Source organism: Gallinula chloropus (assembly GCF_964237585.1).
Source record: "Gallinula chloropus genome assembly, chromosome: 1".
NCBI lineage: Eukaryota > Metazoa > Chordata > Aves > Gruiformes > Rallidae > Gallinula > Gallinula chloropus.
The window spans coordinates 9,857,443-9,871,886 of record NC_140085.1 but is presented as its reverse complement, the minus strand read 5'-3'; the positions used below and the strand labels follow the sequence as shown (position 1 = coordinate 9,871,886).

Here is a 14,444-nt window from a genome sequence, read left to right as displayed (position 1 = left end):
TTTAAGGCATGGGAGTTTCCCTACCTGTGAATAGGTTAAAGTTTTATGGTGCTGCTTTTCACAGCACTTTGAAATGCAATGATCTTTGCCAGGAGCTAGCTAGAGAATTATTTACATATCTCCCTTCCTACCTCAGATGACCATTCATATGCAAATAGGAGCTTTGACAGCTTCTCTGCACATTTATGAAACCCAGTGATCTGTCCATTTTTCAACTCAGAATGAAAGATATGACAATGCCTTAGAAAAAAGCCCTGCCAGACTCTAGATTAGTTTCTTACTCTGCAATACCAAATATTAAAATATTTTTTTAAAAAAATTAAATATATATGTCTATATATGTGTGTGTGTATATATAAATAAAATAATCTTGCAATGGAAAATTTTAGTAGGATACTGAATGCATTTTTGTCACAAAATAAGTATTGATTTCTTCGAGACCAGATGGGGGACAACAGTTTTGCAAAGCAAAGCTGACTTAAGCTCTTGCTTTGTCCTCAGTCACTCAGAGCCCAACAAAATAACTCAGTCCCTCAAAACCCCTGACTTTTAGAGTAGGTTCAAATCATCACACCGGGACACACCATGACATCAGGGGAGGAAAACGATTTTTTTAGCAGACAGTTAAGCTGGCCCTGCCTGTTAAACCCTGTGTTTGAAGAAACTTGACTTGCACTGCAGAGTACTTGCCCATAGTATATGCTCACTCATAAGTGGGTCCCAGAGCAGTTCACCTCTGTGCAGAACAGGTTCACAGTCTGGCCCCGCACATGCAGGCTATTGCCTCTTGCACCCCAGTGTCCAAGAGATCTGACTGTGCAGTTCAGCTCAGGACAACATTGTGTTTTCATGATCATTATCAAAAATCAGTGCTATTCTACCCACTCGCCAGTTGTATTTTTAAAGGAAAACTTGTCTTAATACTGAAAGTCTCCTTTTCTGGGGTGGTTTCAATGTCTTATAGCGAGAAACAAGTACACATTTCCTAGTCTAAAAAGCTGTATTTCACCTCTCGTCATGTAATTTACATACACTGATCACTTCCATATGTCTGGCATAAAGTAAAATAGTTTCTATGCATAGTAATCGGGGTGAACCTACAGTGAAACAAAATTCAGCGTTTGTCATATCCCCACATGCTGATAGAAAAAGTTTTTAAGAGAGTGGTAGTTATGAGAAATGTCCTCACAAATGTCATTTATGGCCTCAGCTGTGGAAATTGTTCTAAAATACTAGAAGTTGCATTGCTCAGTCTTGTCCTCAGTCCCTTTGGTGCAATGTCAATTAGCAGTATCCGTAGTCTAATTCCCTTCTCACATGCATCACTGCAGTCACAGTCATTTAATGAAGTTACACTTGATTTACACCAGAATAATTGGTGATAGTTTAAAATTCCTAATATAGAATAATAATACACACGAGACTTCATACTGCTGTCTTTGAAGACAAATGAAAAAGTTTCTTCAGTAAACAGAACCTTTTATGTTAGTCTCTGCTGGTCGTTTCCAGCCTTAAAAATTGGACTTAGCTCTTCTATCACCAACAAAACTGTCAGAAAACTATGTAGCACATGGTCAAGCAAGACATCAAGTTAAACTACAAACTTGTGCCTGAAGTTCAACACCACACCAAAATCACACAAAATCTTGCATTTGCTCTGTATTTTCTAATTAATGGCATGAAAACTGGTACTTTATTATGAGAAAAGAATGTTATTCAAAACAAGCATTACATCATCTAAGTGGCATGAGGAAGTATGAAAGCAAAGCAAAAAAAAATTCCTTGAGTTAATTTACTGAAGGTAATATTTAAATGCCGCATTTAAGGTATGTAGAATATATGAACAACCAATTTTGTTTTCACAAAGCCCAGGCTGATGAGGGGAACAGGTGCTTTGTTACTTATGTTAGGAATGAGTATGTGAATCTTACAGAGATGTAGAATGCCTCTTCTGAATTTATTATAGCAGTTAATCCTCATTATTAGGTTTGAACTAGGGCTGTCAAGCAACAGTTTTCCAGTGAGCAAGTCACAAATGATAGGTAATTATAACTGACTGAACTGATTACTGGGTATTTCCCCAACTGGCTGAGAAAAGCTGCACTTGTCTTGAAGAAGGTTGGGAAGCATTTTGGGTATGGAAAAGTCAGAAAAAGGGCTGTGTGCAAGAACAGAAGTTTAATATCCTGAATCTGTTGGGAAGGAAAACACAAATGCATGTAATGGCAGAGGAGTATTAAACACCATTGGCATCATAAGGTACAGTCATGCCGGGTAGAAAGGGGAGAAAGTGGTTTTAGTTTTGTCTGATAAGCACTAGAAAGATGTTACTTTAACATCTTAAAGTTAAAATATGAGTATCAGCTATAATTGGGGGGGGGGGGGGGGTGTGCGGGGTGGAGATGGGGGAGAAAGAAAGAGAGTAGCCTTACTCAAATTTAGAGAAATAAGCCAAGATTTTGCAAGTTCTCACATACTTTGGTAGACAGTATTGCAAAGACTGAATACAAAGGTTCTTCTCCAAAGTCATCTGTAATCCCCTTCACAGTGTATTTAGTGTGAAATAGAAGTGGATACTCCAAAAAACATTGTGAAGGGTTCCTATATACAACCATCTGGTATATCCAACTTGAATTAAATTAGATATGCTTTCTGGATAATAGGCATGTGTTTCATGTCAACAGCTGTGAATATAATTATTATAATCACTTCAAAGTACCTGTAAGGCCTTTGTATGTTGATCAAAAATAAATTCTGATTGAACTTTGAGTACACACATTAATGGGATTATTCTGAGAGTAGGATACAGCTCTGAATAAGCATAGCAAGTCTCTGACCTCGAGCAAGTCTTCATGAGATCACTTAATACTGCTTTACAGGTGAAAAATCTGACACAGAAGAGCCAAAGAATTAATAGGATTTCACATTTATGGTACTTTCTTTAATTCCCATTACAGTACAGACTTCCTGTGTATCATCAGCTGTGGTGCAGGGTTTCTGTTAACCTACAACCTCCATTTGTAGGTGAGGATAACAAAACTTTTGTAATTTGCATGACTGATGCCCAGTAAAGAGTGTGAGACGCAGTGGGTGTTAAAAGAATGGATGAAAGACACAAAACTATAAAGGGATGCCAGAAAAGGAAGTAGCATACCCAGTAGATTACAGGTCCATCACAGATGGGAAACAAAATCTGAAAAAACAGCATTAGAAATCTGTTAATCTTGATCTCAATAGCCCAGGCTGCAGAGAAAAACAAAAATTTCAAGACATTATTAGTAGTAGTAGTAATAAAAATAGTTCTAATTATGGTTGTTGTGGTTGCTGCTGCTGTTGCTGTTACTACTTTATTTCATAGCAGTCCTTTAAAAAGAGCTATGTGGAATTTTCTTTCAAATTTGACAAATCTGTACATCTTCCTTGCCTATCTGTTGGAGGTCAGTGTTTATGGCTGGAGTACAAACGACTGAGGATACATAGTTAGAACAGCAATACAGAAGGATGATTACCCTGCTGATAACCACACAGCCAACATCCTGCAAATGCTGCTTTGCTGATGGTTAGGACATTTCAGATAACTGCCAACAAGACCTCTTTGAAAATGTTATCATACCCTCCTGTACATCTGATCATACACTTTTTCTTGGTGGATTGACTCTGACACATCCTGGAAGAACAGTAATTTAGAAATAAAGCCATTTCCTGACCATGTAATTTGGAGGTAGCTCAGGAATGCATTTATATTGTTGTCTGACAGGCCATCAGAGCAAGAATACAGCCATTCTTCTACTGAATTAGAAGGGAATTTCAGGAAAAAAAGCAACATGGAATACAAAGTTTTCTTTCCCAGCTCCCCATCATTTCTGTTGTCCTTATGCCTCCTGTCACTTGACAGGAACCAGCATTTACTACATGGGCCTAGCAGAATGGAGACCTTGTACAGGACCTGGCATGATGGGAATGAGACCACATTGGCCTACAGATACTACAGAGCAACAACTCAACACTGACATGTTGTGTCTTGAGCAAAAACACTTCATCGGGAGTTAGAACCATTTCAGACTATACATTCATGCAAAAATAGAAAGGTTGCACTGGGAAACCCATGACGTAAGTAAAAGTAATATTAACACCCTGAAACCTTCACTTAATCTTTCAAGACCTCACTCTATGCCTTGACCAGGCATGGGATCTGCATCTAGCAAAGGATAGCTGTTGCCACTGCAGTGTCAGATGGTGATGAAAGCTGTACCCTGCACTCTCTGCAGCTCTTTTGGATGCTTGTGAGCTGTATTTATCTGTTGCTTCTAGAAAAGGCCACCAACCCCTCCCCCTTGAAAGGCAGCTCCAAATCCTTTAAATTATCTCACAGAGCTTTTTTGTGTCCTTTTCTCACACAAGGCTGGAATTTCAAAAGGAGCCAAGAGGGGCCGTCAGAACCAACATGAGCTTTGCTTCATTAGAGTGGAGACTAAAGCAGAGCTTTCTTTTTCCTCCTTCCACAAGTTAGATGAAAGCAAATATCTACTTCATTCCTCAGATTGTTCCCTGCAAGATCCAACTTTGCACGAAAATATTTATAAAAGATGAGAATTTTATTTGACTGCTCACTTCTAAAGTTTCTGCAACATCCAGCTGGAGAGATAAGCAGGCGGCCCAACAAATGTCAAACAACTTTTAAACATTAGAAGAATGGCAAAAACTTCTGACTTTACTGTGCTTGGCTATCAAACAGCAAAGGATAAAAACTAGATGTGACACAGAGTAGACTGGTGCTCACACGTTTTAGGGATTTCTGGAGATTTGCCTAGCTCAAGGAACAAACTGTAAGTCTAATTAGAATTTTTAGAAATGATCCTAAATTAGGTTTCCTCCTGATCTCACTATTGAAATAGTTCAGCTGAAAAAGAGGAAAATCAGGGTCAAGGCACCTGTCTTCTGAGTTGCACATATGCAGACGCCTTTTTATTTGCAAACTACACAATACAAAAATGAGTCTTAGATACATTTTTCTTCTAACATGCAGAAACATTCAGAAAATAACAGAGCTGATCAGGGGACAGCTTATTGAAAGCTCTGAATGATTAAGCTATTAAATTAGTAAAGCTCTGCAGCCCCAGACAGTCACTTCCAGCATGTGTCACTGGATTTGGGATGAGCTTATTAAGGAGGAGAGACATGGGAAATGTGAGATGTAAATTAGGTAATTGTTTTAAGAATGTGAAGAATTTGGTGGTACCATCCATTTCTTGCTATAGCTGGAAGTTTGATGCAAATTTAGATAGAGACACAAGCGACCTCAGGATCACAGGCACTGAGGGCATACAAAAGTTTAATCAATTGGACTTTTACGCAGTTTTAAATACTCACTTAGGGCAGAGACAGTTTCTTAAATTAGGGTGCTTTGATATCTGAATACAGCGTAGGCTCTTCCACCACATTTAATTGGTACCTTCTTTTGATACCTTTCCGGAGAGAAAGAAACTAAATGAATGAACAAGGAGCTTAATTCCTTTTACAGTCACTGAAAAGCAATGAGCACCCTTAAAGTCTCATTCAGCCGGCCTAACCCCAGATTAGCTCTCTGGAGGTACCTCTCCTTCCATGGACAGTGAAAAGAGGCGAATGTGGCTGACTATGTCAGTCAAAAGGAAAGAGAAAGACACCACAGAGAATCTCCTGTGGTGCAGGAGAAAGGCTCCAGCCCTCTTAAGATTTCTGATGCTCTCAACAGCTGTGGCCATCCTTTTCTTTCTCGTACATTGGGGCACTATCCCTCTTGGAAAAAAAAATAGGAAAAGTCAAGTAAAAGTACTATCCCCACAGTTATTCTCACTATCCACAGCTGTTCCTGGAAGAGAGCAGCTAACCTATATGAAGGCCGTATGTGGGAGGACCGTGAACTTGCAGACATTCCTGAAGGGAGCTTTAATCCTGCAAGGGAAGGAATTCGCTGAATCGCCCACCAGCACACCACCAGCAGCAACTTTCACATGTAACCTTAATTAACAAGAGCACTAGGACCAGCTACTGAACTTCCATTTAAAATTTCAACACAAAGTTGTCAGGGTCCACCCCACACTTCTACTTAAAAAAAAGCTTGTGGGAGCCTGAAGACAATTTTACCCTTTTTAACTTTCAAACAACTGGAAAATGTCACAACCATTGACACCACTGAGAAGAATTTGTTTTCTTCTCAGTCACTTAGGCACTGCCTCAGGTAAGGATGTCATTTTGCTTCAGATTGAACTAGGGTCAAGTCAGGCACCAGATGACGTAGAAAATGTTCAAAATATTGTCTCAGCTTTGCATTGCTTGTGCTCCCGTTGCAGTGTTCCAGGTGTGCACATGAGAGACAAAAGCCTGTGGGCCAGAGGAAGTAAACAAGAAAGATGTCTCTAATAGCAGCTGTGGTCATTAAAGGCCATATGCAGAATCAGGGATTAGGCAAACAAACAAAGAAACAAAAAATAATTAAAAAGATCAGAGTGTAGCAATGCACTAAATAAAAAGTCAAAAATATTTCCAAGCGAAAAGAAAGGGTTAAAAATACAAATAATTCAGTGGTTTCTTCTTAGGTGCAACTTCATGTAAATGCTTTCTCTATATACAGATGCACACACAGGAGAGATTATCATAAATAACCCATTTACATTGTAGCAACCTGCAAAGTCCATGTTTCTTATTTTAAAAAGTGTTTTGCTAAACCTTATGGAATAAATACACACCTGAATAAACCCTCAGCAAACAGATAGGCACTTCAGTCCTGATCAAAAAACTTCAACCACGGAAGTAAATTTCAAGGCAGGCTTCACATATCAGTAGATCCATTGAGCTCAGCGAAACTACTGATATTTAAAATACTTGCTAGGTCAAAGTTTTAAAGATGCCGCAACAAACAGTAAAAATAAGTGCTGCCCACCTTGCCCACAGCAAGAGTAGAGTTTCCATTGCTGTCAATACTGCACCTTCCATGAATAATTCAGTCATTTACAAACTACAACACAAATAATTATAGGGAACTCCGGCTTCTCAGAAAATGGAAGCTCTGTAATTCAGAAACCACTTTTTCCATGGAATTAAATGGGAAAGTTGGAAACACAAAATGAAAATGTTGGGCTAGGTTTTCACCCTCCTTGTTCCAATTACACTGCCTGTCTCAGGCCTTAATTAGCTAGCTGAAAATTTCCCTATATAGGCAAGATCTTAGTTTAGGCACTTCATCAGCTTCTCTCTCCTGTCAGCCTGTGGGGCTTGTCAGAGGCAGGCAGGGTGGTTCTACTGTCTCCCCTGACAGTCCTCCAGCTCATGAACACCTCACTCAACCAAGGTTAGAAAGACTGACATACAGAACTTAGCTGAAGTACTCATCATTTCAGGGCAAAAAATAGGCTGAAGAGGCTGTGGCCAGCCTCTCAGCCTCCTCCACTGGATGAACTGTGAGGTCTGAGACTGCTGGAGACAGGCAGAGATGTTGTTGGGAACAGTGTAAGCTGAAGAGTGTTGCAAGCCCATGCCTACTGCAAACATCACCAGTTTGTCTTCCTTCACAGTCTTCTTCCTAAGTCTGGGCTGCCTGTTTCTCCTTTTCAGGCATGTTATAGAGGCTTTTCCCTCAGACAGTGCTCTCACAATGCAGTTTAAGCAAGTTTTTTTTTTTTTTTTTTTAAGCAGATACCTTGAAATCTGAGACAAACTTTAAATACTGGTCCCAGCTCAAGAGAGACAGGCTCCCTTGCCAGTATTTGCCTCCCCATTTCCTTCTTCAACTTTGTCCTGCTTTTCCAATATTTGTGGAGGTATTGAATCATGAGTTATAGAGTTTGATGGAAAGGAAAAACCACAATCAAACCCACAGGCAGGCCCATCAACTACCGCCAGACTGGGTCAACAAACTACAAACCAGGTATCATATTTACACTAGTGCACATACAGGTAATTCAGTGCAATGCCATTCCTTCCTCATCATGGCATGTTGGGCTGATTGAAATGGACAGCTTTGCCATTGCTTTCGCTAGGGCCAGCATTTCATCTCTATAAAAATCCATCCTATGAAACCATAAATCAGCTGCACATAAAGGAAGGAGCAGTTCTCACTATCACTGCACCTTTAAAGAAAACACTTATTTTTAATATGGCTTGAATTGGAGCCAGGGAGTAATAAGAGCTAAATCTGTGTGCAATGCTTTTCCAGTTACTTATTCTCAAGTAATATGTATCCAATTGAGCAACAATAACAAAGGAGAACCACACATGCACTCTTACAAAACATACTTACAGCATTTAGTAATTTTCAATAGACAAATAGGACACGACAGATGGATTTGAGAAAGTCGGGTTCGGAAGATTTATTCATGTGGAGAAAAAAAATTGGGGTTGCCTTAGGAAAACTCTGTAAATCAAGGAATCATTAATGGAAACTCTCTCTTTGAGCTTATATGTTTATATTTAAAGGTTACTGTAGCTAGTTCCATCTCTGTTTGTGCCCTTACCTCCCCATACAGAGGACAGCAAAAGAAAATAGGAAACAATAAACGATTCAAGAAATCCATCTGGAGTTAAGACTATATTTATTGTTTTAAACTTTGCACGCTCAACTTGACCACCATATTTCTGAGAACTCTGCACTCGATAGAAGTTTCCTGAACAGAATGTGACCTAGTGACACATTATAGAGACTTAAAACTGACACTGAAGTTGAAGCCAGTGAGATTAAAAAAAAGACCCATCAAACTAAAAAACAAAACAGGAAAAAACAACAATCCCCTCTTACATTCTTTAAGGAAAGATTCCTTTACTTTTGACATATCGATAATGATAATTCTTGTTACTGTAGATTAAGGACACAAAGTCTTTAAAGAACGCAGAAAGAGGAGCTCAGAGGTTGAAGGACTCAACTGAGCTTTCAGTTTTACAGCTGGTTTTACCACATTCAGGCTATGATCCAGAACTTTGTGACTTCAGTGAACTTTGGATCAGGCCTTTAATCATATTAATTCCCTCTGACTGAAATAACGATATAAATATCATCTGTGCAAAACCTTCCCAATCCATGCACTAAGATGAAAAGGCTTGGAAACTTTAAAATGTACAGAGCAAAACCCTGATGATGCTACTGAACAGGAGTTTCACCACAGCTTTCAGCTGGACAAGTATTTCCCTAGGGTTCTCATCAAATTTCTTTAATATGCCACCAAAATCAAGGTGATGTAAACCAAATAACCAGAACTCAGCTTTACAAGAAACAGAAAGAACCTTTCCAGACCACAGATGTGGTCCTAGTATGTGCATTTATACACTTTCCCTTCCTCTTACTATCCTCAACATTCCCTGTAGAATGCTTCTAATCTTCTGCAAGACTGAGTGACAAGAAGTCAAGAGGAAGCAAGAACAGGAGTTCACCGAAACTTCTGTCCAGCAACCTGGGAAATGGCAGAGCTAATACTGGACCTTTGAAAACAAGTGACCATAGGAAATCAAGGTTGGCAGGGATTTAACCCTTCATGACTTGTTTCGCTCACTTTTAAAGCAAATCCCTGAGCTTTTTAACAATGTTTGACATCTAATTAGTCCAGGAAAACAAGAAGTTTAAAGTACATCCTTGCTTTTCTTTTGAAATAAAGCACCAACAATTAGCTCCAAGGTATTTGTTTAGGCAAAAAAACAAGCGGGCATGTTAAAAGAAAGCACAATGTCTGCCACTGAAAGAGAAATCACTCGGGTCATTCTTTTCCTCCTGTACGATTTTGTTTTCAATATCATGAATTTAGTTTACTCAACGACAGCTCTTCGTGGAGAAGCGGAATGGGTAACTAACTGGGTAGTTTCTTTTCTTAATTGCCAGCAGTTTGAATAGAGGTGAATCATGTAGTATCACGTAGTCATATAGAAGAATACCCTGAGAGATACAGATTAGCATACAAGGTATTCAGTTCGTGCCTAAAAGAAATATTTTCAATACCTACAGCTCTTGAGGCTGCTCCTACACAAGGTGTTTACATTGATCTGTGCACAGAATACTGTGCTGGAAGCAAAATTTGTCTGGGAAAGCACCACCTGATAATGCTTACTTTTCTCTGACTAATAATGATATCCCCATCCTTAGGGATCAATGCAGAAGCACAGGCAACACGCTCCTCTTGACCTGGCCAGGCATTTACACCAGTACTTAATGTTAAGCATGTGAGTAGTCTGATCTGATTTTTAGGGTTACACATGTTTTAAGTCAAATATGTGATTAAGTATGCATATGAATTGAAGGCCAGAGTGTGAATTCCTATATGATTTCAGACTTTCACTTGCTTTGAATTAACTACGTGTTTACTTTCTTTTGCTAGATAGGAAATAGAGTTGCTGAGCATTTGCATTTTCTTTTTACAATGATCCGCCAATTATAAGAGCAGTTTCAATGTTCCTTTCGGTTTCCTGTTTTGCTCCTGTAGGATTGACTGTATATTAAAATCTGATCTCTGATGTACTTAAAAAAATGAAAATGAGATCTTTTCTCACAGCAAGAACAGAACTGGAAAAGAACCAATCAGCAGAGTAGCAAAATGCTGCTAAACTGTATATAGATACAGTACCAGTGGGGGGAGGGAAAAGAAAATAAACCAAAAAAAAAAAAAAAGAAAAAAAGAAAGAAAGAGATGCAATATCATTCAGATTTGGGCATCCTTTGCAATAAGTTGTCATGTATTTAGGCAGTATGAGCAGGGATGACAGGTTTGAGTCATCAATAAACTTTAAAAGGGTGAAAAATAATAAACAATAATTAATTAGCCATTAAACCACTTTACAGGATATTTTTATAGCATTTATGCTTCTGTATACTAATCTGAGTTTTGGTATGATTCTGAAAGTTTGGAAGCGATTAAGAGGTTTTTAATGAGGTTTTTTTTACATGACATGTAGTTATGATAGAAGCTTTCTGCAGACTCCATTATTCAAAATAATCAATTTTTTTTGTTAAATACAAATGGCTTTTCTTATGAAAACTGAACAGATTCGAACCTCTTAAACTGTTCTTCTCATACATACCTTTTCAAGTTTAAACACACACAAATATGCATATATGTGTTCTGTAACAAACCCCTGCACATGCGTTTATTTCATACAGTGCATCCAAGTTTTGCAGGTGTTTAATTTTTTTTTTTTTTTCATCTGGACTGTGAAAATGACATCTGCCTTGTATCAGAGAGGACTTTCCCCACGCTCTTTTGCAGCACCAGAAAGATGAAAAAAAAAAAAAAATTAAATAAATTGGAAAACACATTTCTACTGGCAAGAGATGCATTGACACTATACTGTAAACTGAGATTGACATCTATGACCAGGCATGCACACACATGTTCGCTTTTTTTTCTCTGCAGAAGCAGCGTGTTACTTTTCCTGCCTTCTTTCAGAACCATAGCTGCTGCTCCTTCTCTCAGCCTTCAATAATCAGAGAATTATGAGAAGGCAGCTCTTCAGAGAGACACTTACATAGACATAGACGTATAGATCTCCCTGTTAGAAATAATACTCCCCAGCTCTTTCATTTTAAACTTTTTTCCCAGTTGCACGTTCTCCAGGTTTGGCGAATTCTTCTGAAGATGCACTCAGAGAGGAACTATGCTGATAAAGAAAAGACTGCCTACTTCAGAGTCCTCCTTTGATACTGGCAGTGTTATACAAAAGTTAATTACTGACAACTGCAATGTGAGTAGCGTTACACAATTTCGAATGCAAACGTAATCTCACAGCTCTCTTTCTTCAGTTACACCTTCCCTGTGATCTCTAATGAAATACATCAGACTACACCGAAAGCAAACCCAGTTCAAATAAATTGCACTGCACTTAAACATCCATAGGCAGCATTTTCCAGTGCAGAACAGTCCTTTCCTCCCTTTCTGGACTGATCTGTTCCTTTCAGTTTATAGTTTCTTGGCAAACCCACCATCTACTGCTTATGTTAGGCATCTGATTGTCAGATTTGTACAAACTGAATATTCATGACTCGAGAATTAACCACTTCATGCCTAAAATAAGGAAAATATAAATCTTTATCTATTCCACGCTGTTTGAAACAGATCTGTGGTATTGTGGTTGCGCTACATGCCCAGCACGGGAGAGATTAGCTGGGTGGCTAAACACGTCTCATCGTCTTGAAGAGTAAAGTCCGATGAAATAGCACGAGACTGAAAAATACTCTTCCATGGATCGGCACGATCCGGAGTCCCTGTCTGCAAACGCAACTAACTCTTCTTTGTCTGTGTTTAAACTGCGTGGTGCTGACCGTACCCCGGAGTGGCTTTTTAAGTCGTGGGTTTCTTTTTTTTCCCCCCTGAAATTCCTAATGCCATTTTCCCCCTTTGGAAGATAAGGCAAACCAGGGAGGAAGGTGGGGAGAGGGGGGAGCGACGGGGCAAGGAGGAGAGGTTTTGAGGAAAACCGAGAATAAGAGAGAACAACAGACTTACCTTTATAAGATAATTTGAGCCTTGGCACATTATTCTTCACATGCTGGCAGTTCACTCTTCCTGCTAGTAATACTCCCAAGGAAAGCAAGGCAATCCCCCTGAGCCAGCCCATGCTGCAGCAGCCACTGTAGGGTCCCTGCGAGCCGGAGCCGCGGCGCTCCCCGTCCTGCCGGGCGCCGCCGGGGAACTTCAGGCAACCTGGGGAGCGGAGGTAACAGGTGATGGGGGTGGGCTCCGCGCCCCGCCGCGCCCCGCCGCGCCCCGCCGCCGCCGCCAGCCGCCCCGGCCCCCCGCCTCGCCGCCGCCGCCGCCGGGGCAACTTCAAGCCCCTCTCACGCACACGCCGCGGGCCGGAAAAGGAGGCAGCCCCCGGGCGCGAGTGGCGTGCGGGCGGGGGGGCGGCATGATGCGGGCGGCGGCGCGGGTCGGGGGCAGGGGCCGGGGCCGGGGCCGGGCCGGGGCTGGCCGGGGCTGGCCGGCGCCCCGCTCCCCGCGCGGCGGGCGGGTCCCGGGCGGCAGGGGCGGGCGCGGCGCGGCGGCAGCCCTGCGCTCCCCGCGCACATGGAGGCACGGGGGACACCGGTTCTCCCCGCGCTCCCGGGAGCGGCTGACAATGGGAGCGCAGGAAAGCTCGACCCCCCCTCCCCTGCTGTCACACCACATGCGGGGGAAAAAAAAAAAAAAAAAAAAAAGGAAAAGAGAGAAAAAACACGTCGCGGAGGAGATTAGAGGGAACAGAAACCTCCGCCGAGCTGGGGAAGGCGCGGAGCTGTAAATTTCACGAGCTATTTTATGTCATTGTCCAGGTTGTCGGGTTTGGCTTTTTTTTTTTTTAATTTCATTTTACGGTTCTAATTAAAAGACGTACGTCCCCCTTTAAAAACAACAGCCCAACACAGCCCACAGTGTTGCTACCCACATAAATAACATCTCCTGCCCATAATGTAAGCCTCTTCTGGTTGCTCCCAGTTAAAAAACAACTAACAAAGTCTTCCATCAGCATAACTTTACCCACTGAAGCTTTTAAAGCCTTGTTAGGGAAGGTTGCGCTAACCCTCCCGCCCTCCCCACCTCCTGCACTACTCCAATTCAGCAAAAGAAATTCCTAGTAAAGCCCACTTCAACAATCAGTTCAAGACATGTACAGGTCTAGAGGGGCTTATAAATTACACTGGAGTATTCTCTGAAGTGTTCTTATAAGTTAAAAACGTTTCAAACCTTCCAATTTCTAGGGCTGTGTGATTATTACAATCTTACAATGCAATGGAACTAGATAATGATTCCTGTTTGTTTGTTTAAACAAAAGGACACACGCAATCCCCAGAGGTCTTCTAAATGTTAAGGAGCTGTAAATACAAACATATAAGCAAACTTAAGCTCTCCCCTCCCACACGTCTTAACAACCCCTTTCTAGTGAGTGACGGTTTATTTAATGTTCCGCGGTGTGTTGAATATCAGTTTGATTCTCATTTTGGAATGTAATGTCTTACACAGATATGTACCCTGTATTGCCTTCCTAATGCAATATTGACAGAAATGTTGGCAATCGACCTTCACAAAACGTTGGCATCATCAAAGAAGTGTGGTGACCCTAGTTCATTTTGTTCTGTACTTTTTGAGGCAAAAAAAGAGTCTGGGAGTGCTTATCTCTTCCCTCCTTTTAGCATTCTTTACTGCAGGTTAAAAAACAGTTATCTAGTCCTGCTGACGGTGATCACACTATTGTCCGAATTTTACGGAACACAGTTTCTCTTTTCTGTGTTCAGATGTTCAGGCATAGCTAGTAAACCAGCATCTAAGAAACAGTCTTAACTTTGAAACTGAAGTTCATAGTTGAAAATGCGGGTGTCACTATGGTTCTAATTAAAATGTAGACTGATGCAGAACAAGACTTCGTGCTATGGTAAAGGCAAGGGCTAAAATACTGTCATTGCTACCTTCACTGCTTAATATTCACACACCAGTGGAAAAGAAGGGGCTTTTCTA

The 14,444-nt window shown here is 40.8% G+C and overlaps 1 protein-coding gene across 1 annotated transcript in view; it reads right to left on the bottom strand.

The window, feature by feature from the left end:
• Positions 1 to 13,399, bottom strand: part of SEMA3A (semaphorin 3A) — a gene marked incomplete at both ends in the record, with an annotated part of 169,519 nt that extends 156,120 nt beyond the window's left edge. Inside the window, 2 exons of the mRNA XM_084268648.1 lie at positions 12,459 to 12,656; positions 13,378 to 13,399. Coding sequence (XP_084124774.1) covers positions 12,459 to 12,656; positions 13,378 to 13,399 — 220 coding nt within the window. The remainder of the gene's footprint in view (positions 1 to 12,458; positions 12,657 to 13,377) is intronic.
• Positions 13,400 to 14,444: the final 1,045 nt, after the last annotated feature.